Genomic DNA, 26144 nt, shown 5'->3' on the forward strand with positions numbered 1-26144 from the left:
AGGAGCCTGGAGGGCTCCATGGGGTCCCAAAGGGTCAGACATGACTGAGTGCCGAAAACAACAACAAAAACGACAGTTCCTTTTCAGCCCCACAACTGATAACTACTGCATTCAGAAATGTCCTGTCCCCCCACCCTCTTTGAAGAGCTAGCTCTATCTCAGCTTTCTTAAAGGTTTCCAGTAGCAACAACTTCAGTGCCTTCCTCTACTAAGGCAAAAAGTTTAAACAAGAAGCAATGTTCTTATTTTTATGACCAAAATCCATATTAGTTACACTGTTCAAAAAGATTCAATGAAGTCATGTCTAACATTTGCAACTATATGCATATAAACATTTAAGTTCATTGTAGCACAGCATATCCAACCATAAAACATCAAGGTGTGAAAAGGCTCTTCCTGCCCTTCCCTAAATTGGTGACAGAGAACTTTTTCACTTCCAAATGTGAAATGTGATCCACACCCAGAATGTGTCATAATTGGCATGGATATGCTATTAAAACTAGAGCTTCTTTTGCAGACAGCTACATAATATCTCAGGCATGTTGGTAAGAAAGGAATCATAATTGAGACTGGGGGTGACAGCATCTGGATTGTTAGAGAAAATTAATCCTATTTTACTAATGGCAATTCCTATTAACAATGCCTAATTTCTCCATCATAATATAAATAGTCTACAGTCTCTGCTATGTGACACATACCTCTGCACAAAACAGCCCCACACAAATGTTTTGGGTACACAGCATAACCATGACTACGCCATCATCAAACAACCATATACACCCAAGTCTTTGAAAGCTTTTGGACCGGGGCCGGATGGAAGGAAAAGTATATAAACAGAAGAAAAAATAAAAAGCTAAAAATGAGGATTTTGGAATCCTCCCACTGAGACTGGCAAGCTTGGAGCCTTAAATCAACTTCAATGTTCATTTCAGAGATATTCCCCAACAAGCCCCGCCCTGTCCTGGTCCAACCTACACATCCACACCAAACACGTTTGTACATTTCAGATTCTAGAATAGCTCTGGGGATAAAAGGGCTGAATGATGACTTGGAAACAGCCACTCCTTGTGGGTTTGGTATCAGAATATCATAGTTTTAAGCAAAAAGACCTGTGAAGAAGAAAAGTCGACCTATATATTCAACCCTCTAAGAAGATTTACCCCATTTCCCCTCATTTGCCCCACAAGGAGCAAAATATTTTTTCCCTGTCATTATCATATGCAAGAAAAAAATAGCAAATGCTCTTAGCTGTCGGACAAAGGCAGGCATGAAACAAGAGCTGTGACACGTGATACAGCGAATGAAATTCCCATGCTGAACCTCAAACACTTCATTAATCCTCAAATCAACAAATATTACTACAGTGGAATGGCAGAGAGGGGAGAGTCATTCCGATGGGCAGAGTTTATATCTGGTCTGGATTGCTACCACTGATTAATTGAATATTAAATGATTTGTCTGATCTCATTTTTTTATTAGGGTGCTAATATATCTTGCAAGAAGTTCTTACTGTCATTCCTTAATCCCTGATTAAGTTAGCAGATACTTATAACAGACATCTGTCACTGGACCCCTGACATCCTCATGCTTTCAGCTCCTTCCTGGTTACGTACATTTTTTTAGCCATATTTTCTTTCCATCCAGCAGGTTTGTTTGTCTTGAACAGATATTTTTTTCCACACATTTCTTCAGCTCCAGAGGAATTCTTGCCACAGGAATGAGGCCAGGGGATGGACACTGCCTCTCATATTATGCAAAGAAAAACACTACTTATAATGTTAAGCCATCTTTACTCAATAATAAGCATTGGTCTGAAACCTCAACCACAGCCACTGACATTTACAATCTACCAATTGTCATGCATTTCCTAGGCATAATTTACAGGTTCAAGTTTTTTCATCTTTTACTGAGATTTAATTGTTTATATGATGAACAATATTTTTTAACTGATTGGAGCACTTGCTGGCTTCACCCAACACCACGTATATATAGTACTTGAGGATATAACTCAAGCCAGAACCAAGTTAGTGTTGAATTTGGTATCTAATTCTGTAAATTATCCCGAAACTTCTGTTTTGGAAAGAGCAACTATCACTTTCATATCCATGGCTAGCAAGAGTATTTAAAACTTTTAGATCTTCAGAGAGATTATTTCACAAAGAAATAGCAACAGTTCATCACTTAAGTAGATGTAGATGTGGGAGGATTCACTGGGCTTCTTACTAGCTTTCCTATGTGATTTATTTCCATAAAACAGTTTCATAATATTTACATAAGAAAAATTCAAGGTAGTATATGCAACAGGATTTGTAACTAAACTCAGAACCAAATAAGTTAGAAATGTCTCCAGGTCTTTGCATCTGTGTTTTAATCAATAAATAAAGCACTTTGTCACGACTCTGTTTTTTCTATTAATTTTGAGCCTTTACTCGAAAACCTTGGGAATCAGTTTTCTGACAATCCTTTTCCACCTTTATATTTTTTCCCCTTCCATACTGTCTGTTCCCAAACTAGTCTTAAATAAAGTTGATAATTATTCTCCTCTGGATGTTGCACTATGAACGTATCTCTTAGAGCATTATCCACCTTTTATTATGTTATTTGTATTATATAATATTGTATGTTATATATATGTGACATCACACACACACTCAAACACACACATCCTTCAAGACAGTAAGCCCCATAAAGACAGAAACCATGTTTTATTTATCTTTCTAATCTAGTGCTTAGGAGTGTAAATAAATGATGTTGAATAAATACAAGCTGAATTTTCTCAAGGCTAGTATTAAAGATCCTTTTTGTTTTTCATGGATTACTTCTCTGCAGACAAAACTGGTTTAAACTTACTAACCGAATTATGTGCTATGAATTATGTAGGAACAAGTTATTGTTACTCTAATACTCCAGGAAGGAAAAGCAAAGAAAAGAAAATATGTTATGGACTCAGTGATCCACATTTAGCCACTGAAATATAAGCTGCAGAAACTGGGCCTCTCCCCTGACAACATGGCCCTCTACCCATTAGCTTATGTCACTCACTTGAGCATCTCACAATCTCCATCTGTAGTGAAGTTTCTTCAGTATGATGTGCTTTGGACTAAAAAGTAAGAGCAATTTCATGTAGTCAAAAAAGGACCTGGTTTATCCCTTTCCTTTTATGTAATGGCCATCAGTGTTATTATCCTCTCAGCTTTCCAGGTTTGACAGGGAACAATACGCTTTAGTGATTGTGAAAAATAGTGATTGTGAGGGATGCCCCAGCTTTTAGACAGTGTGTAAGCAAAAGGCTGCTTCCTCTGTATTCCATTTCCCCCTCTGTGAAAAACCAAAGCATAATATTTAACAACAAGATCAAGCTATTGTGAGGGTTAATTAGATTTAATGGGGGAAGGGAGGTGAGCTGATGAGGCACTATTCAAATTCAAAGAACCATTATTTTGTGTCTAAAAATAATCCTCATTTAGGAGTAAAATTAATTTGGAAGCTCAATCTTTGGTAATCATCTTCCTATACTTAAAAAAAAAGCCATGGTTTTTAATCAAAATCCCATTCTAACCGCAATTCAATCAAGTAAAAAATGGAGACCTGTGAATTTCCATTCACCTTTGTAGTAAGATGGTACACGATTCCATGCTTTTTGTTTTCTTTTCCCTCCCTCCCTCCCTTCCTTCACTTCTCCCTTTCTTTTTCTGAAGATATACTATGTGGGGAAAGGTTAATTTTGGAGAATGAAGTAATGTAAACAAATATGGATTTTATTAATAAAACTATCATGAGTTTTGTTTGTTTTATATGAAATATTTGTGAAACAGTTTAAATTTCCTCTTTAAAGAAATAGCAGTCAGGACTTCTTTGGCGGTCCAGTGGTTAAGACTCTGCGCTTTCACCAGAGGGGACAAAGGCCCACGTGGCCAGAAAACAAAAAAAATTAGTAATCAATATTCTGTGGTTAAAATAACTTTTCAGGTTATTTCTGGTAAGTTTCATCTCTATTTCTGTTCAAGTGAAAGATCTTCATATTCCCCAAATTAAAGAACAGATGCCTGGATATTTAAGGCTAAGGCCAGGAAAAGGGCATCTAAATAGTAATCATCCAAAGTAATGAAATAGATTAAATTATGAAAATTTTCATGAGAAACAGAAGTTGGTATGTGAGAAAAATCTGAGCTGTCTAAATCTTACTAAAAAACATAGTGTCTTCAAAAAATGGGACACAATTCTTTAAAAATGTCACAGTCGATAATCCTGGGAAATACGCCGTATCTGTTTGGAAAAAAATGTTGCACTCAGTTTTTGGTGAACGAAGACTTTTGGCTAGAAAGAAACTCTATTCATGTTTGTTTAGAATTTTCCAAAAGGAAAGGGAAATAATATAACTCAAGCAGTAGAAATATATTCTCTACAGAGAACCAGGAATAATTGACACAGTCCTATTAAAAATTCCCATAGAACTTATAAATTCTCATCACTTTGACTGTATACTCACCAAGCAAACTTCTGATTATTCATTCGATTTCCCCGGACCCTTGATACTGGGGACGGATGTACCCTGTAGTAGGCAGATGAGAATAATCCAGTCATTAAAAAAGCATTTTCCTGATTACAATTGAACAAAAAGTGATCTGGCTTATAAATGATCTCTTTCAGATTAGCTTAATGTAAAATGGCCCACAACATAAGCACCTCGTAGTAAATGAATGCAGTTCGATTCCTATCCCTACAGACCTGCCGTCTTTTGCACCACTTTTAACATAACAAGCATTTGTCACAATGTTCCCTGTGAAGATCCCGCAAAGCAGGACCAGTTTTAATAAACTGATTCATTCATTCAGTCCAACAAAAAGTTACTGTTGCCAACCTAATCCCTGCCAGGTTTAGGAGTGCATAAAAATAACATAAGGTCTAATGCGGACCCTCAACAAGCCCTTTCTGCTACCTGTTCCCACAAGGACGACACAAAGAGACAGTCTAAAAGTACACATTCCCTCAGTTAACTTCTAGATTTAAAGCCCTAAAGTAACATAGCAAAGGAGATCAGCATACACCCTCCCCAAATATGTTACTTTGCCAAAATCACTGTTTTGATTTGAAGGCAGTCACAAACACAAACACGGCAAGAGCTCTCTACCTTTCCTCTATAAGGAAACTTTAATTTGTAAAGGCCTTCCATCCAACTATTCCCATATCAGGAAAAGGAGTACAACATACAACTCGTCCCCAGAAATGGTATTGAGATGAGCTGGCATAAACAACCCTTATTTCCCATTAGTTTCCCCCCATACACTTCCTTGCTACCTCGCTAAAATGTAGCCCCCTAGATGCCCAGACTCCCTTGTATTTTGACAAAGCAATACTCCACAGCTTTTTTTGCCTTTGTTAAAGTGGTATATAAGCCCCCAATTCTAACTACCCCTTTGAATTACTCATCACTGAGTATTCCTGCAAGCATGAATGCATGTTTTATGTGTAAATAAACTGTTTTTTCCTCTAGCTAATCTACCTATTGTCAGTTTAATCTGCACACCTTCAGACACTAAACTTGAGAGGGCAGAGGAAAAAATTAACCCCCATGCCTTATACTACTGTGCTGTGCTAAGACACTTCAAGTCAGGTCTGACTCTTCGCAACCCAATGGACTGTAGCCTGCCAGACTGCACTTTGCACTCAGAAGGTGTATTTCTTCCAACAGCCCTCCTCTGTCCATGGAATTTTCCAGGCAAAAATACTGGAGTGGGGTGCTGGCCCCTTATAGTAACTTCATCCAAATGAAGGATGGGTGAGTAGTTATTTTTAGGGGAAAGGTCTTCTATATGTGATGCTCTCTAACCAGGCTTTGAAGGAGACCATGTCAGTTCAAACCTTTAGCTAAATAATGGGGGAAAGACAGTAAAGACCATATTGTTGTACAAGCTCCTTGGGCTGGAGTCCTCCACTGGAAATGCTTGAAATTTCTAGGAACTGCTGATGTCTTCCAAGCAGGAGTTAGCTACTGGACCTTCATGAACCTCCACCTCTTTGTGGGTCACTTACTGGTAGCACAATTTGCTCCACTTCCGGTCCCCACGGCCAGCTTCCTGCTTTCTTCTCTCCTTACCAGGTACTTGTGAGATGTAGGCAGTGCTTAGGCTGGTGCTCTCTTTACCCTTTAGATCTCAGTCATTACTCTTCTTCACAAGACAAGAAAGTAAACCGGGATTCTAAATAGGCCTTAAAGTCCAGTTAGAATCAAGAGCCCCAAGGTTCATTAGAATCCCCATTCTCCACAGTTGCTCAATGAGTGAGACTCATTTCAAAACAAGACAAAACAGTTCTAGCCCCTCTGCAGGGCCAAATCCAGTCTTTCTGTAAATCCAGAGCCAGACTGCACTTTGCACTCAGAAGGCTTATTTCTTCCACCATCCCTTATTAACATTCTTTTCCTCACAGCCCTTCTCAATGGCTGCTGCAGCTGAGCTGCTCAGCACAGAGTTCCTGCTCCATGTGGGGGAGGGGATGTTAATTATGCAGAAAGATGGAGAGCAGCCAGACAGCCCCTCTGGTGAACTGTCTCATTCAAGTACGGACCACTTCCTGCTGTTTTGCAGCTACAAGGATCACCTGTTGGTCTTGGCATTCGGCCAACCTGGGGCCTAGCGGAAATGACAGACTCAGCTAGAAATGAAAGCCAGCTCATATTCCAGTACCCCAAATTGGGGACAGAGTGAACAAACATGCAATAAAAATGCACAAGAGTTACACACAAGGTAACAAGGCTCTTTTTTCCCCTGCTCTGCTTTTTTTTCTTTCAGTCTGTCTGCTTGAAATACAATCATGAAAATGGAAGAAGTGTGAGCCAAAAAATGTCTGTCCAGTTAAAGTCCCCTGACCTAGGGGAAAATGAAGGAAATCCTCTTGAGCCTTGCCTACATTCCCCCTGGGGTGTCAGAATCCTACTGCCTGAATACAGTTTTAACAAGTAATAGCCCAAATACCGGAGAAGGCACTGGCAACCCACTCCAGTACTCTTGCCTGGAGACTCCCAGGGACGGAGGAGCCTGGTGGGCTGCCATCTATGGGGTTGCACAGAGTCGGCACGACTGAAGTGACTTAGCTTAAACTAACTTTCAGTCATCATAATTCTACGAGGTGAAGTTTGATAGTATAGAAATATTCTCTCACTAACGCATCTCACTGCATGTATCAGTGGGAAAAAAATGGGTCTATTTAACCTACAGCGGGGCTTCCCAGGTGAGGCAGTGGTAAAGAATCTGCCTGCCAATACAGCAGACACAGAGGACTGTGGTTTGATCCCTGGGTTGGGAAGTTTCCGTGCAGTAAGAAATGGCAACCTGTTCCAGTATTCCTGCCTGGAGAATCCCATGGACAGAGAAGCCTGGTGGGGTACAGTCCATGGGGCTGCAAAGAGTCAGACATGCAACTGAGCACAAAAACACACACAACTTACAGTACAATGTTCTCTAGGTAATTGTATCTTTTAGGAAAACTATTGACCCATAGATCAAACTCTATAAGCAGATAATTTTTGTTAACGGTTTAACCTCTTCAAATAATTCCTGATTTTGTGTGATCAAATCATTATAAAGCTTTTTACATCAAAATGGTAAAATAAGAAAGGTTTTTCCCCTTCCCAAAGTGAGTACATTGATAACTCGGAGCTTACTTTATCTGAGGAAAGTAGACCATAAATTTGCATTTCAGCTACTTGCCAAATTTCATTTCTTCAAAGAAATCTGCTGTATTTCTGTGTGCCCTGTCTTTAAGTGGTGACACTTCTTACCATCGCCTACCTTCTTTCCACATATAGCAGCCAGGCAGGTAGCAAAGTCAAAATCCCAGGAGGAGAAACCACCATCTAATCTGCATGTCATGCATTATTCATGACCTCCTGATTCCTGCACCTGCATCTAGGCAGGAAGCTTGCAGGGCATGTTCATTACTCTTAGCCTCACACAGGCTCCATTACTGCTAAGCCACTTTGTTCTCTAAGTGAGGGTTTCAGGACTTAGTACTAACCACTGGATAGGGAAAGAAAAAAAAAAAAAATCACCAGGCTGCAGGAAAGGGCAAGGTCCGTTGTTGTATTACATGCATTCAATCCTACAACATGCTCTTCTAAGACTGACAGTTTACGTCAGATGGAAATGCTCCTCTTTGGTGATTTACATTACACAAAAAAGGAAGCTATAACATTAAGGCCATGTACACCAACTGTTCTATTTATATACACTTACTCATCTGAGGCAGACAGCATGTTTATAATTTTACCCAACACAAGGCTTAATTTAGCTTTCTTGCTAAGCATGTGAGAACTTTTTAGATACCTTCTTACACAAATCAGCCTTCCTTCTTTGGGTATAAGCACTGAAAGACCTGACCCTCAAATCTTGTACTGTAATGACTAACATTTATAGTTAATCAAGACAATGTGATTGCTCCTATTTTTCAACATTTTGCTGAACCTACCTGAATGGCTGGTGGCTGGCAGAGGGGGTGTGAAACCCTGATCCCCAAGGCAGAAAAGCTGTGACAACTTAAGTCCAATCTTAAGGCCCCCAGTGGAACAGAAATGAAGTGCTAGAGAGAGCAAGCTATGTAAATCCCTGGGATTGAATTACAACTCCACCATTGACCAAAGGTGTTATCTTAGGGTAAGGTACTTAACCTGTCTGCCTTTCTGTCTTCTCATCTGCACGAGTGGAGGCAATGATAGTAGCCACCTTCTAGCTCTGTGAGATTTAAGTTAAAGTGTTCAGAACAGTGCTAACTACCCAGAAAGCAGTCCATACATGTTAGCTATTATCACTAGTAGTGCTGAGACTGAACTGGAAAGGATATGAAGATGGAACTGGAATATCCAGTTAATTCCACAGCACTGAGAAAAATGTGCTCTACAAGCCCACAGTCTTGATTACTACACTTATATCACTTCCCTCAAGGCAAGGAAATAAAGAGAAATAAACACCTATGGAGTAACATGAACCAAATACTGTGGTTCCTCTCTGGAATCTCATTTTGTCTGTTCTTTATGGACAATAGCCCACTAGGCTCCTCTGTCCATGGGATTCTCCAGGCAAGAATACTGAAGTGGGTTGCCATGCCCTCCTCCAGGGGATCTTCCTGACTTAGGGATCAAACCCATCTCTCTCACATCTCCTGCACTGGGAGGTGGGTTCTTTACCACTAACTGGGAAGTCCTATTAGAAGACAAATCTTCTGTAGTTTTAAGTCAGTAACCATAGCATACAAAGTCACTCTCACTTACTAAGCCCTTACTAGGTGCAGACCCTGTTAAGTATTTACTTTAGTCACATTATCTTACTTTCTCCTCATCATTAATATCCACATTTCACCTTTGAGAAAATAAAAGGCTTAGAAGAGTTAGTAACTTGCTGGAGTTGCAGGGGGAAAAAACAAAATCAGAACTTGGACACAGGTGTGAATGACCTGTCTTCCTCGAGATTATCATTCAATTCTTGGGAGCTCACATATATTCCCTCCCCTCTACCCCCGAGGCTGCAATAAAGTGAATTAGCACCAGGGGCCTTAAGGAACCTCAGCATTTATTTAAGCCCAACCGAACATTCTACAGTATAAGCAGATGGTCTTCCTGGCCTAAAACTGGCACCGAGCTAAATATTAAGCCTTCAGGGACTCATCAGAAATAGCATCACAGTCATATACTTTGTTCTTCCTTTAACTCTTTGTGAAAATTTCTTGTTATTAGTGTTGCTATTTAAATATATAATGTACAACACATGAGTTCAGCTGATCCTGCTCACAGCACCAACTGTCTCGCTGTTCACACTATCTGCACTATTCCCTGAACCCAGGGTAGGCAAGGCGTGAGCTAAGAGGCTAGAAACGGACAAGAGCAGCCATAACGAACTGAAGACACATTTATTCTCTCCTGGCTGATGCAGTAGCCATAACCTAACCATAACGGAGCCATGACATAGCTTCATATAACATAACCATGATGTTGCTTTGGTGGAGCCGCTATGCAGCAGCAGCCAGGGCTTTCATGATGAAGCTCATACCATCACACCGCACGAAACAGTCCGTGACCGAGCAAGGAGCTCGTGCTGTGCGTGCACAGTGGTGTAAGTGATCTCAGCAGCTACACAGCCCTGCAAAGTCACTGTTCACAGAACATGGGGTGAGAGAGCATGACTGGCGCCATCTTGTTCACTTCCCTACAATGTGTCAGCTGGAGATGGTAAAAGGAATCCGCTTCCTCACTTCCCATTTTCCTGAGAATCCAATCCCATCCAGTTTGTGACCACAGGTGTCTGATGAAACCACCATTGTTATGGTCATTAATGGCCTCCATGTTTTCAGAGCTAATGGGTCAGTCTCAGTTCTCGTCTTCTCAAACTCTCCACAGTGACTCACCTAACTGATTACTCCAATCCTTGACCCTACTCAGCATCAGTGACATTTTTCCAGTCTTTTTCCTCCTCTTTTTTTTCCTTTGCCTGAGCCTCTTCCTCCCATTCTTCTGAACTCTAAATGTCAGCATTGTTTGGGGATCACTTTCTCATGATTTTTCTATACACTGTTTCAACTCACTCCCTAGATGAAGGAGTCTCCAAAATAGCCCCCTCATACCCCTGATCATCTCATCCATCTCTAGGCCCTCGTTACATCCATACAACAATATCTCCAAGATTTCGATCTCTAGTCCTGTCCCCAAAGCAGTGCCAGACAGGTTTTTTGAATCCTAACCAACTTTACCCTTTAAAAAAAACATTGCTTTCCATACCTTCCCAGGCTCAAAAATGGCAGCTTCATTTACCTGGTTGCAATCCTGAAATAGTACTTGAGTCATTCATGCTCTCATGCCCTATATGTTAGAGAGGCTACTTAATACTGAGAAAAATCAGAATAAATTATTTCAGAGACCCAAAATTATTTATTGTGAGAATTGCTTATCTAGTAAGATTAGAGATTTTCAACACAAGATTCAGAGAAATTATTATATACACATATTTTCTCTTCTTAAATTCACTTTCATCCTTTTTTAAACTTTTAAATTTTATATTGGATTATAGATAATTAACAATGTTGTCACAGTTTCAGGTGCACAGCACTTTTCTTCCTATTATGTAATTAAGAGCCTATACTTTCTTCCATAAATTGATGCAATTATTTGAAAAAATACACACTTTAACAACTCGGTTTGCTACATCTGTGGAAGAAAAGATTAATCTAGAAATAACTCTACAATTATTTGTAAGTATAGAATTTTCCTATGTAGAATCACAGGAAAGATCATTTTAAAGTAATTCTTGTTATTCCTGTTTATTTACACAAAGTTACAATGAATACAAGTTCTCATGACTGTTCAGGTTACTCAGGATGATTTCATCATAATATATTATATACACACACATACACACACACACTACTTTTGACCAAATAAAAGCAGGAGCATGACTCCAGTATTTAAACTAAGTAGGTCCTTTCTGTTCTTAGTTTTCATCAAGTCAATGATAAGATGACCATTAGGAATGTCATATATTGTCTAAAAGCTCTTTTTCCCCTCATTATACTTAATTCACTCTCTATGCAGAGCTACTGGTATTATTTTTAGAAGTGAAAGTGAAATTCGCTCAGTTGTGTCTGACTCTTTGCGACCCCACAGACTATACAGTCCATGGGATTCTCCAGCCCAGAATACTGGAGTGGGTAGCCGGTCCCTTCTCCAGGACATCTTCCCAATCCAGGGATTGAACCCAGGTCTCCTGCATTGCAGGCGGAGTCTTTATCAGCTAAGCCACAAGGGAAGAGTAGGCTGAATTTAAATATCATACAGAATTAACATAATCATTTCTTCATTGTTAATTAATTTTAATAGGAAAAATTTTATTAAAAATACAGTGTTTTAGGATTTCTCTGACAGTCCAGTGGTTAAGACTTCACCTTCCAACACAGGAGTATAGATTCGATCCCTGGTCAGGAAGCTAAGATCCCACATGCCTCAGGCCATAAAAACAGTAACATAAAACAGAAACAATATTGTAACAAATACAATAAAGATTTTTTAAATGGTCCATATAAAAAACCCCCAAAACTTTAATAGTGACACTGAAGGTTCTCCTCCTTCCCTTTTGCCCTGGGATACTGAATGCTCAACTCTAAGAAGCTGGCCCCAACCTTTAGGTCTAGGTCAACTAGCTAGAAGTTCTGATAGCCTGGGGGTCCTTGGCACACAATGACTGAAGATTACATTTGTTGATATGTTTAATTTCTGTTGTCTGTCTCTCCAAGTAGATGATGTGCTCTAAGAGGACAAGGGAGCTTTTCTCTTTTCACTCACTGTCATAACTCCTTTACCTGCCATGCAGTAGGTATCCAATAAATAACTGCTGGAGTGTTAGCCCCATTTCCCTATTAGACCAGAACTATTAGGACAGATGGCAATGGCTGTGTGTGTGCTCAGTTGGGTCCAACTCTTTGCAATGGCTGTGTGTGTGCTCAGTTGGGTCCAACGCTTTGCAACCCTATGGACTGTAGTCTCCTCTGACTATGGGATTTCCCAGGCAAGAATACTAGAGTTGCCATTTCCTCCTCCAGGGGATCTTCCCAACCCAGGGATCGAACCCATATCTCCTGCACTGGCAGGAGGGTTATTTACCACTGAGACACCAAAGAAGCCCCATGGCAATGGCTATGTCTGCCTAAGTCACCACTGCATGCCCAGAGCTTAGCACAGTGTATACTACACACGGTAGGCATACAATAAAAACTTGTTAACCAGTGAGGTGTAGAAAAAGGATAAAATATTTTAGATTCCGACATCTGAGCTGTTTTGCTGAACCCATCCAGAGCACCTAGAGCTTCAATGTGCTCAGTCGCTCAGTCATGGCCAACTCTTTGTGACCCCGTGGACTGTAACCCACCAGGCTCCTCTGTCCATGGAATGCTCCAGGCAAGAGTACTGGAGTGGGCTGTCATTTCCTTCTCCAAGAGTTTCAATAATTGATTAATATTAACTAAATTTAATACAGTTTCCTTAACAGCTACTATCTACTGAAGTGTTGTGGAGAAGAGGGAATCTTTGCCTTCAGGCTGTTTGCAATCTGGTTGAAATAAATAGGTAGCAACTATCATAAATTAGTGTAGGAAAATTAAAAGGGATTTTAAGTTTTACTGGAGTGAAGAAGAGGTTAAAATTAATTCCAACTATAAAATAACAGAGAAGTTTTTGAAGAGAAGACCTTTAGGCTGGGCATGAAGGAAAAGCAAAAATTTCATCACTAGAAGTGGATGATTGCAGGGACTTCCCTGGTGGTCCACTGGTTAAGACTTTGCCTTCCAATGCAGGGAATAGGGGTTCAATCTTTGGTCAGGGAGCTAAGATCCCATGTGCCTCATGGCCAGAAAATCAAAATATAAAACAGAAGCAACACTGTAGCAAATTCAATAAAGGCTTTAAAAATGGTCCACATTAAAACAAAAAAAATCTTCAAAAAAAAAGTGACTGAGGGCTTCCCTGGTGGTACAAAGGTTGAGGATCCATCTGCCAATGCAGGGGACAGGGGTTCAATCTCTGCTTTGGGAAGATCCCACATGCAGTATGGCAACTAAGCCCGTGCACCAGAACTACTAAGCCATGGCTCTCGAGTCCTTGAGCCACAACTACTGATCCGGCATGCTGCAACCACTGAAGCCTCTGCACTTAGAGCCCATGCTTGGCAGCAAGTAAGCCACTACAAGGAGACGCCATGCACCTCAGCTAGAAAGCAGTTCCCGCTCGCCGCAACTACAGAACAAAACCTGAGCTCAGCAATGAAGATCCAGTGCAGCCACAAATAAATACACACACACACACATAATGTTTAAAGGGAATGATGGTAGGAAGATACTCCAAAAGAGGAGCATGAATTGAAGTCGTGAAGTGAATGAAAAGATATGTCTGGGGGAGCGAATTTCTTAGAAAAATTAGGGAGAGATGAGCTAGATTATTAAGACAGGTGTCGAACACAGATCAATAAATAAATGTCTGGATAAGGAACTAGTAATTGGGATAGTCAGTTGTAGAACAGTATCAATCTTTCCTCTCCTGGGCAAAGCCTTGTATACATCACATTTATGTTTAATTTAAGCAATATTTATTGCATACCTATTATTTACTCATGAATTCAAATATTACTTGAACAGCTATTATGCCACTGTTCTAGGCTCTTATGTACAGTGAGCTGTGCTATGATAGAGGCTGTCATTACACATCTATTAAGACATTATACACCTATTAAGCAATGATGAAACTAGACAGTGTATTAAAACGCAGATACATCATTTTGCCAACAAAGGTCCATCTAGTCAAAGCTATGTTTTTTTCTTTTTCCAGGAGTCACGTATGGATGTAAGAGTTGGACCATAAAGAAAGCTGAGCACTGAAGAACTGACGCTTATAAACTGTGGTGTTGGAGAAGACTCTTGAGAGTTCCTTGAACAGCAAGATCAAACCAGTCAATCCTGAAGGAAATCAACCTTGAATATTCATTGGAAGGAGTGATGCTGAAGCTGAACTCCAATACACTGGCCACCTCATGTGAAGTGCCAACTCACTGGAAAACACCGTGATGCTGGGAAAGATAGAGGGCAGGAGGAGAAGTGGGTGACAGAGTCTGGTAAGACAGCTGGATGGCATCACTGACTCAACAGAGATGAGTTTGAGCAAACTCGGGGGATGGTGAAGGGCAGGAAAGCATGGCGTGCTGCAGTTCATGCGGTTGCAAAGAGTCAGACACAACTTGGCCAACTGAACAACAACGACAACAACACTAAGACATGATTCCTGATGTCAGGGAGCCTACAGCAGGTCACGAGTTCAGACAAATGATTGGCCATCAAGATGCAGTGTGATAACTGCCCATGGGAACAGATAGCAAGGGCACTGGAATTAAGCTTTGGAGCAGACAGATGTTTTCTTTGGGTTATATATAAGGTACATTTTAAAGGAGAAGTTTCTCAGCTATGGAAGAGGAAAGGGGCATCTAAAGATATGAAGAGGCTCAGAAAGGTGGAAAGAGTCACAGCAAAACTACAGACTGTGCAGGGTGTCGAGGGTTGGCAGGCCTAGAGGGCAGGAAATTATATAGTAACAGGGAACCACGGAGATTCCCCATATACGGAGAGAAAGCTGAACTCATGGGAGCTCATGACCAAGATTAAGAGGCTTAGTCATCTTTACTCTTTCTTGCATGTCAAAAAAAAAAAACCACACAAAAAACACAACCCCAATAACCTGTTTTTCCTTCAGTACTACCTTTGGCAGCAAATGGCACCAACACCAATAGTGTAAACCACACGGCAGCTGAGTAGCCATCCTGGACTGAGTCTGTCTTCCCACATCCAGCCCGTCTGCTCCATCCTGTCCACTGGGCATTCTCACAGCCACTAACCTGTTGTAACCCACTCTTCTCTCCTGCCATCCCTACTCTCTAAACCACCTCCTCCTCAAGCCACGTTTTTGCACTAGCACCATGGTGATATTTTTAAAAAGCAAACCTGTTTTTTCCTGCTCCATCATCCCTTTAGAGGCTTTTCATTGGTGTTGAAATAGACCCAAATTTCAACATGGCCTAAATGCCTACAATTGGGTTCCTGCCTACCTCTCTGGTTTCACTTTCCAACAATATCCCCCTGACTACTGCTTTCTGTGATCCTGCCACCCTCGTCCCCTTTCACAGTTTTGATGCCTTTGGTCATGTTGTTCCCTTTCTATAGGATCCGGACAGGCCCTCCGCTTCTTCATCTAGAACTCTGACTCCTCAGCTCAGAGAGCTCATCACTTTCCCTGACTCACCAACCTGCAGTACAACCACGCTATAGGCCCACCACTCTGCATCTGTCCTTCTTCTCAGGCTTGTGTTTATACATGCATGCAATTACTCAATGAGAAGCAGAAACAATTTTCTCCTTAGCTCTCCACTATATGCCCCATATCAGACCCTCCATCTGGTACAATTAAATATTGCTCTACAGATAGAAGGAGATGATGAGAAGTAGTAATAGTAGCTTTTTTATTTTCCATGAGTTTTGTCCTTTCAATAATCTGAAAAGATAGATAAGGAAGTGAACATAATAATCTTACACATATTTAGATTAATATGCATTTATTTTCATACTTAATATGCATTTAATATTTATATATGAAGGTGCAGGTGCTGGAGAAGACTTTTGAGAGTCCCTTGGACAGCAAGAATATCAAACCAGTCAATCCTAAAGGAAATCAGTCCTGAATATTCACTGGAAGGACTGATCCTAAAGCTGAAGCTCCAATACTCTGGCCACATAATGGGAAGAGCCAATTCATTGGAAAAGATCCTGATGCTGGGAAAGATTGAGGGTGAGAAGAGAAGGGGCAACAGAGGATTGAGGTGGTTGGAAGGCATCACTGACTCAATGGACATGAGTTTGAGCAAACTCCAGGAGAGTGAAGGGCTCAGAAACATGGTGTGCTGAAGTCCATGGGATTGCCAAGACTCGGATACAATTTAGCAACTGAACATCAACAGCCTTTCAGAGTCCTGGGCAGGCACATATAGTGTTCTGTGGGAAACAGCTCCAGCCTTTTCTATGAATCACCTGTGCCAATAGGGTCAGAGATGGTGTGAGACACAAGTGGGTTCCTTTCTGTATATTTAATATATATGATAGGGGCTTTCCAAGTGGTGCTAGTGGTAAAGAACCTGCCTGTCAAAGCAGGAGACATAAGAGATGTGGTTTCAATCTCTGAGTCAGGAAGATTCCCTGGAGGAGGAAATGGCAACGCACCCCAGTATTCTTGCATGGAGAACCGCCAAGGACAGAGGAGCCTAGAAGGTTACAATCCATAGGGTCACAAAGAGTCGGACATGACTGAAGTGACTTAGCAGGCATACATACACATGACAAAAAGCAAAGCAGAAGAGACAATGAAAGAAAATAAATGTGCTCTGGGTCTTGTCTCCTTTGACCCCACATGAGATGGGCTCTCTGGACCCTGTGTGAGCCCATGCTTAGCACAATGTGAGCCCAGGCCCCATCCAGGGCCAAGAAGCCAAAGTAGATGTTTCTATCACTTCCTCATCGCTGGAGAAATTCGTGGAAAATCATTGGACCTTGTGGAGAGACTGCTGAATTTCAAACGAAGCCTGCTACTGCTAAGTAGCTTCAGTCGTGCCTGATTCTATGCGACCCCACAGACGGCAACCCACCAGGCTCCACCGTCCCTGGGAGTCTCCAGGCAAGAACACTGGAGTGGGTTGCCATTTCCTTCTCCAATGCATGAAAGTGAAAAGTGAAAGTGAAGTCGCTCAGCCGTGTCCAACTCTTCGAGACCCCATGGACTGCAGCCCACCAGGCTCCTCCATCCATGGGACTTTCCAGGCAAGAGTACCTGCTGAATTTCAAATGAAGCCTGCAGTTCAGTTAATACTGTTAAACCAATAATAATTTTTTTGGTTTGGACCATTGCACTATGGTTTAGGTAAGATAGAAATCACAGAGAAGTCGAATGGATTCTCTACAGTATTTTTGCAACTTTTAAATATTAAATTTAAAAAAAAATTAAAATTATTTTAAAATAAGCCATTTCTAAAATGCTATTCCTTTACTGGGGTAAGAATATAAGCAATACAAGTCTTCTAAGAACTCCTTTTTCCCTGGTTCATTTCATGCCTTTCAACAGTTTGTTATTATCTATAGCAGTCATTTTATGAATTTATATAAAGTCTATATCTCTCTGTCTACACTCTCACATGGCTTTTGGGGGGGGGGGCGGTAATTAAACTCATCAATCAACAATTCTACTGCTTTTACCATCATAGTTTTCATGCACTGGGTAGAGAATTACTAGTAACAGGTAGGTTGAAAAGTGGTAGAAAGAAAGGAGTAGAAGAAAACAAAATGAAGTCATTTTTAAAAGGTTAATAAAAATAAAGCTGTGATGAGATTGGGGGAGGAAATTTAGGTCATGTCTACAGATCAACAACCTATATTGCAGAACTGACACTTATCCAGGTAATAGAGATTCCACATTGCTGCTCCGAGCTGAGCTACCCTGATAATTGGTTCAATTTTTCACTTCATTTTCCATGTTTATAAGTCTGACATATTATTTTTCAGCACTCAGTATACGGTGCATTAAGGTTCCCATCTTTTTAATATGTGAACTGAAATGCTTTGACTCAGTCATCAGTGTGGATGGCGCTAGAGGAATTTCATGAATTGACAGGCATTCTGATTGGTAGTTATTCTATTAGCCACACTGCCAATGCCTTTTATTTGGTGTGCTCTGTCAAGAAAGAGGAGTAAGTAGTTGAAGAATTACTTCAAACGCTTTTACTGCCTCTGGCTGCATTAATTCTTAGATGCCTCATTTAGGCTGGAAAAAAGAGGCAAAGTTAAAGTATGTAATGCGGGCATTTTGTCACCCCAAATTGGATCTATTACAACTCAGCACTCTCTCAAGAAGGTGTTATAGCTCACTGGGCTGCACTGTTTTTCCTTTGAGTAAGACAAAATTTTACATCGTTTGATTCACGGGCATAATGAAAATGGCATCAAGTAGACCCTGAAGATGATAAGCCAACACGAAGAGAAAATGTAGCTTTACATTTCACTTGCAATAAAATTTCAAATGCTAGAAAAACTTCATCTTGGTAATTAAATATAACTGTTATCTCAATTTTAATGCATTTAAAAGAAATGGATTTATGGATTTGTATGTGTGCGTACAAAGCCCGATCTGCTTTACTTTAAGCAAACACTAAATAAATCAAAAGGAATGGTACCCAAGAGATGGACTCAGCATTGAATCGGAGAGCAGGCTGATCGGCAGACAGCTGTAGAGGTCGTTCTTTCACTGCCAAAACTGACGGCCAACAAACTTGGAGGACTTTAAGGGAAAAGAACCAGGAAATGACTTACTGGCTTATCCAGAGACACTTTATTTTAGAATGTGGCATCGGAGCCCAAGAGGTGCCAAACACATCCATCATTACCCACAGCATGAAAAGTACTGTGGAGACTGTCAAGAAATATATGAAATATCACACACTCACTTACCAACAAAATTGGACAGAGAGCAATGCACCCACCATATAAGCCATGCCAAATGAACCACGCCTTCTACAGCTGAACACCATCATTTACACTAATTGCATTCACATTCACCATTACCTCCTCTCCCACCATCAGCCACTGGTATTGATACTCTTTCCACTGCTTCATGTAGCACTGGCCCAAGAGACTACAGAGTTTTCCCACAGAGACACCATGGGCTAGTATTACATTAACAAAATAGGCAAGCTCAAGTGCAGCTAGTTTTGTTATTTTGGTTATTTCTGAATTCGATACAGACTGCAACATTGTTGTTCCGGTTGTTTATGAAGCGCCAGACCATGACTGTGATTGAAATAGATAAAGAGGAAAGAACTCATTAAAGTGTATTAGGTACTATGACTTGCCAACCAATTTACGTGATAATACAGTAATCCAAGATATGGCCTCTGACCTCAAAAACAGACTATTAGTGCAACTGGGTAAGTATCCAAGAACCTCAGAAAAAATGTCAGTTCTCCAAATAGAAGAGCTGTCACAAGACAGAAGATGATGAAATAATGGAAATATTGATTACTTTAAGAGGGTAGAAGAGAGGAAATACTACTTTAAGAAAAGGATATGGGATAGTGCTGGGTTGCCCAGGCTACATCTCCTGAGCAGCACGATGAAGCCCTCAGGCATGCAGGTGAGGATAAAAAAGGAGCAGGGAGAAAGATGAGCAGAGCATGCAGTTACCTTGGTCAGAAGTAGTTCATGCAATGGGGTGCAGCTCAGAAGGTGGAATGTCTTTCATGACTGGTGATAGATGTTTTGGAATCCTCCTTAGAAAGTGCAAAGCTGAAGGACGATTTCATTCCACAGGAGAAATGGTATCACATTAAGAATCTATCTGCCAGTGGTGTGCAGATGACTAACACTCAGACAATCTTGACGATACTGCATCAGTATGGATACAAAGGGAGAAAAAGTCAAATCCAAAGAGGTCCAGAGGGAATAGGGAGAAAGGAATTGATGAGATAAGATGATCTGTTGACAGTGAATAAAGGAAGGTAAAGGGAAGACTCAGGAGAGACTAACGGCAGAAAACATGGTTCTAATTTTAGGCAGCTGGAAGGCAGACTTGCAGGCATTGGACTTGATTTTCATAAACAGAGCAGAAAACTAGCTGAGAAAGCGGGTGAGATTTCTAAAGGAAAATTACCCATGCAGAGGAGTTAAGAGGCGCTGACTCTGAGATAATTTACGGTTGAGGGCGAGAGGCAAAGGAACAATCAAGGAATTAGAAGGAGAAGCCAGTGAGATAAGAGGAAAACTAATACAAAAGATCCTAGGAGAAGCAAACAGAGCTACTTTGCCTAAAAGGAATCAGAGTGGGAACTGGAGAAGGCCCATTACATGGTCAACGGGGAACCGTCCTAAGAAAAGTTTCTTGGTAAAGCTACAGCAGTGATGAGTCTCAGGCTCTAGAGTGTTAAAAGTTTCAAAATAGGGGTAACAATCTCTAGGTTCATCCACTTTGTGGTAAATGGCACTATTTCATTCTTTTTTTTAATGGCTGAGTAATATTCCATCATATAAATATATGTCATATATATAAATGATATCTTCTTTATCCATTCATCTGCTGATGGACAGTTAGGGTGCTCCCATGTCCTGGCTGTTTCAAATAGTGCTGTGGTGAACACTGGGGTGCATGCAGTCTCTTTGAATTATGATTTTTCTCTGGGTATATGCCCAGCAATGGGAGTGCTGGATCATATGGAGGCTCTATTCTGTTTTTTTAAGGAACCACTATACTGTTCTCCATAGTGGCTGTACCAATTTACATTGCCACTAATGGTGTAGCAGGGTTGCCTTTTCTCCACACCTTTTCCAGCATTTAATGTCTGTAGAATTTTTAAGGACGGCCATTCTGACCTATGTGAGGTGATACCTCATTGTAGCTTTGATTTGCATTTCTCTAATAATTAGTGGTGCTGAGTATCTTTTCATGTGCTTTTTGGCCATCTGTGTGTCTTCTTTAGAGCCTTTTATTGATTGGTTTTTTTTTTTTTAATTGAGCTATATGAACTCTGTATACTTTGGAGATTAATCCCTTGTCATTTGCTTCATTTGTAAATAATCTCTCCCATTCTGAGGGTTGTCTTTTTGTTTTGTTTATGGTTTCCTTTGCTGTTCAAAAGTTTTTAATTAGGTCCAATCTGCAGCAACATGGATGGACTCAGAAATTGTCATAATCAGTAAAGTCAGTCAGGCAGAGAAAGGTAATTATCATATGGTATCTATTATAAGTGGAATCTAAAAAATGGCACACATGAACTTATCTTAAAAAAAGAGAAATAGAGTCACAGATGTAGAAAACAAACGTACGGTCACCAGGAGGAAGGGAGGAAGAATAAATTGGGAGATTGGGGTTGACATATACACACTACTATACACAAAAAATTAACTAATAAGAACCTACCATACAGCACAGAGAATTCTCAACACTCTGTAATGAGCTATATGGGAAAAGAATCTAAAAGAAGAGCAGATATATTTATATGTATAACTGATTCACTTTGCTATAGAGCAGAAACTAATACAACACTGTAAATCAATTATACTCCAAAAAAAAAAAAAAAAGAAAAAGCATATATCCAAACAAAACCTGAACACTGTTGTTTACAACTGTGTTGACAGTTAGCAAAACCTGGAAATAAACAAGGTGTCTTTTTGGTAGATGAGTGGATAAAGTAAACTGTGGTACATCCAGACTGTGAAATATTATTCAATGCTAATAAGAATGAACTATCAAGTAGTGAAAACACATGGATGAACTTTAAGCGCCTCTTACTAAGAGGAAGAAACCAATCTAAAAAGGCTACAAAGCATATGATTCCAACTTTACTACATTCTAGAAAAAGCAGAACCATGGAGACAGAAAATGAGTAGTGGTTGCCAAGGGGGAGGGGGTTATGGATGAACAGGCAGAGCACAGATTTTAGGGCAGTAAAACAATTCTGCACGATGCTACAATGGGAGATACATATCATTATACATCTGTCAATACATCCATAGAATGTATAAGGGCAAGAACAAATGTAAACTATGGACTTTAGGTGATGATGATGTATCAGAGTAGGTTCATCTATTGCAACAATGTATCCCTCTGGTGTGGGGTTTCCCAGGTGGCTCCGTGTTAAAGAATCTGCCTGCCAGTGCAGGAGATGCAGGAGACAAAATAGATGTTAGCTTGCAATCTCTGACTGGGGAAGAGCCCCTGGAGTAGGAAATGGCAACCCACTCCAGTATTCTTGCCTGGAAAATTCCACAGACAGGGAAGCCTGGTAGACTACAACCCATGGAGTCCCAAATTGTCTGACTCTATGAGCATACACAGACATCCCTCTGGTGTGGGATGTGAATAGTGGAGGACGTGGTGGGTACAGGCAATAAAAGGGAACACCATTCTTTTCATTCAGTTTTGTCAAGAACATAAACCTTCTGTAAAAACCAAAGTTTATCATTTAAAAAGTTAAAAAATGAGAATAAAAGAATACTGGAAAACAACTTCTGTTGGAGAAGCTTTCTCATGAAGGAAGAGCAATGGCTAGAATAGCCAGATGAGACCAAAAAAAGCATTCGTGTTTCCCATCATAGCTCAGTCAGTAAAGAATCTGCCTACAATGCAGAACACCCAGGTTCGATTGCTGGGTTGGGAAGATCCCCTGGAGAAGGAAATGGCAATCCACTCCAGTATCCTTGCCTGGAAAATCCCATGGACAGAGGAATCTGGCGGGCTACAGTCCATGGGGTCGCAAGAGTTGGACACGACTTAGCAACTACACCAGAGAAAAGTGAAGTTATCATTCTGTAAGCTAGGAGGAAGGTAACAATGGAAAAGAAGTGTCGCTGACACACAGCAGTGACACATACACGAATATTTTCTTCAAAGTGAGAACTTCCTGTGAATTTGGTACATGGTTTGAGTTTTATTGGAGAGTCTCACTTCTCCACACAGCAGCCCATGGGGCTGGTTGGTGTCATCATTCCCACTTGGTGGTAAGGAAAAACCAATCTTAGAGAGCTCTGCTAAACCTAGCCTAGGGGCACACACCAGAGCTGAAACTCCAGTCCAGGCCTCACAGGCTCCATGCCATACTCTTAAACAATGTCCCACTTTGTTATTTTATGAGTGAAGAAATTACTCTATTTTTAAAAAAATGTTAATTGGAGAACAGCTACAAGAGTAGAACATAATGCAAAATTCAGTTGCTTACAGTTTCATGTTTACCAAACAATGCTGCTTGCAATGGAAAATTCTGTTTATAAGTAGTCCTAAAACAGTCTGAACTCTCAAATGATCATCGAATTTCAAAATATTGCTTATCATACATGTTTCTTAATATATGCTCAGTCATGTCTGACTCTTTGTGATCCTATGGACTGTTATTCACCAGGTTCCTCTGTCCGTGGAATTTCAAAAGCAGGAATACTGGAGTGGGTTGTCACTTCCTTCTCCAGGGGATCGTCCTAACCCAGGGATCAAACCCATATCTCATCAGTCATAGTAGCTCACATATACATGGTATAAGAAAAGATAAATATTTCGTCTTTGCCCCAGAAGCTTGGCACAGAGCTCCTAAAACCCTTGTAACCTCCTAAGAGACAGCGTGTCCTTTGTTATTCCTCATAAGCCACTTTTGACTACAGTGAGTTTAAGGTGGTAAGGTAACTCAGGGTCAGGCTCCCAGTTAGCTTGAAAGACCAAGCCGGTGATCAGACAGTTAGAACTTTCAGAATTGGAGGGGAGAGGGACTGGCGACTGAGCTCACTCAGCAATGGCCAACAATTTCAGCAATCATGCCAACATAATGAATCACCACATACCCCCTAAATGATGGGATTCAGAGAGCTATGTTGTTGTTGAACACAACAACAGGTAAGGAGGGTGGTGTGCCTGGAGGCGGCGTGGCCACTTTGCATTCCACTCCCCCACACCCTACCCTTTGCATCTCTTTCATTTCACTATTCCTAAATTATATCTATTATTATATTAATATAATAAAGCACTTTTCCAAGTTCTGTGAATCATTCTCATAAATTATTGAACCTAGAGGGGGTCTTGAGAACCCTCAACTTTGTAGTTAACCAGGCAGCCTTGGGACCCCATATGTGGCAGGCATTTAAAGTGGGGCAGTCCCACAGGCCAGGACTCTTGACCTGCTGGTTTTTGAGAGCTCTGGGTGATCAGCATCAGAACTGAACTGAATTGCTGGACATTCTGTTGTTATCAGAGGATTGGAGAATTGGTTCTTGTTTCAGAAAACAAAATATTTTATAAATATATTTAAAACATTTTTATATTGAACTTTCATAATATGTAAATTACCATGTGGTCTGGCCAAACATGAGAGTAACGCACCACTGTCACAAAGTGAAACCATGATTTTTGAAGTCTGTAAGTTAAATAAGGTGGCACAGTGGTAAAAAAAAAAGAAAAAAAAAATCTGCCTGCTAATGCAAGGAGATGCTGGGTTCAATCTCTGGGTTGGGAAGATTCCTGGGTGAAGTTAACAGCAACCCACTCCAGTATTCTTGCCTGGAGAATCCCATGGACAGAGGAACCCGGTGGGCTATAGACCAGAGTCACAAAAAGTCAGACACAACTGAGTGACAGAACACAGGCACAAGTTAAACTATCTTTAAAAATTCAGCAAAAAAAATCTAGGGACCATTTTCCCTCAATCTAATTATTAGAAAGTATGGAAGGATCAACAGCCATTACACAGAATTAACTCATACTTAAATCTACCAATCCTCATACTCTCTTTTAAACAATCAAGACAAACTGAATTTACAAAATATGATTAGAGTGGTTTGCTTAAATTTGTATTCTCTGATTAAATACAGGTGTTACGCAAAACAGGCAGGGTCTGGAAACTGCTTGCAAATGCATCCTTACTATTTAGAATTACTTTTGCTTTGAATAAAAGCAAGCAAGAGTTTTTATAGCATCCCTGCAAAAACTACAGAAATGAGAAGCATCAACCTAGAAAAAAAATTCCACACGTGTAAAACAGTACCACAGAAGATACAGGCCTAAAAACTCCATATTACCAAACAGTAAAATACAACTATTATTTTTTTAAAAAGAATTGATAAAATTGAAATACAAACAGTTGATAACCTCTTGTGTTCCTGCCCTGGAGATTTGAGAAAGAAAGCCATATGATTCAACTAGTTTTACAAGGGATAAAATGACAATTCAACATTTGAAAAGAATAATTAACAAATTAAAGGAATTTCTTAGTTTCTATAGTTTGCCAGGCCTTGTGCTAAACACTGGTGATGTACAAATGCATAAACTCTGGATCCTGCCCTGAAAAACTTTCAGGCTAAAGAGTTCGAACATGACAGGAATTTCACTGCAGGATTACGTGGCACAGTGTTGAGTATGGATTCTGGTCCAGGTTGCCTGGGTTCAACCACTATGAGGTTCTAACATTTATTTACTGGTTGTTTGGTCTATGGATAAGATATCTACATCTCAGTTTTCCCATCTTCATAATGAGTGTACTTATATCCTCTCACTCAGAACAGTGCCTGGAGTGTAGCTTGTGGTGGGCTGGATAAGTTTTGGCTACCAGGACAATTTCGATCTTCCCTGGGTGTCCCACATGGCAGTGGGAATGCCTGCTCAGGGCTTTCTTGTGTCTCTGTGTTTCACTTTCCCCTGAAATCAGGAATGACTACTAAAAGGGTGCTATGTCTCTAGGTACTGGGTACAGGCTAAATGCTAAGTGAAAGTCGCTCAGCCATGTCCGACTCTTTGCAACCCTTGGAATTCTCTAGGCCAGAATACTGGAGTGGGTAGCCTTTCCCTTCTCCAGGGGATCTTCCCAACCCAGGGGTAGAACCCAGGTCTCCCACACTGCAGGTGGATTCTTTACCAGCTGAGCCACAAGGGAAGCCCAAGAATACTGGAGTGGGTAGCCTGTCCCTTTTCCAATGGATCTTCCTGACCCAGGAATCGAACCAGGGTCTGCTGCATTGCAGGTGGATTCTTTACTGACTGAGCTATCAGGGAAGCCAGTAAATGG

At 40.6% G+C, this 26144-nt stretch overlaps 1 protein-coding gene across 1 annotated transcript in view; it reads right to left on the reverse strand.

Annotated features, from left to right (window-relative positions):
• KLF12 (KLF transcription factor 12) overlaps positions 1-26144 on the reverse strand; it is a 411252-nt gene that overhangs the window by 71947 nt on the left and 313161 nt on the right. The window contains exon 6 of the mRNA XM_052650108.1: positions 4490-4552. Coding sequence (XP_052506068.1) covers positions 4490-4552 — 63 coding nt within the window. The remainder of the gene's footprint in view (positions 1-4489; positions 4553-26144) is intronic.

The sequence above is a fragment of the Budorcas taxicolor genome, chromosome 12 (genome assembly GCF_023091745.1).
Source record: "Budorcas taxicolor isolate Tak-1 chromosome 12, Takin1.1, whole genome shotgun sequence".
NCBI lineage: Eukaryota > Metazoa > Chordata > Mammalia > Artiodactyla > Bovidae > Budorcas > Budorcas taxicolor.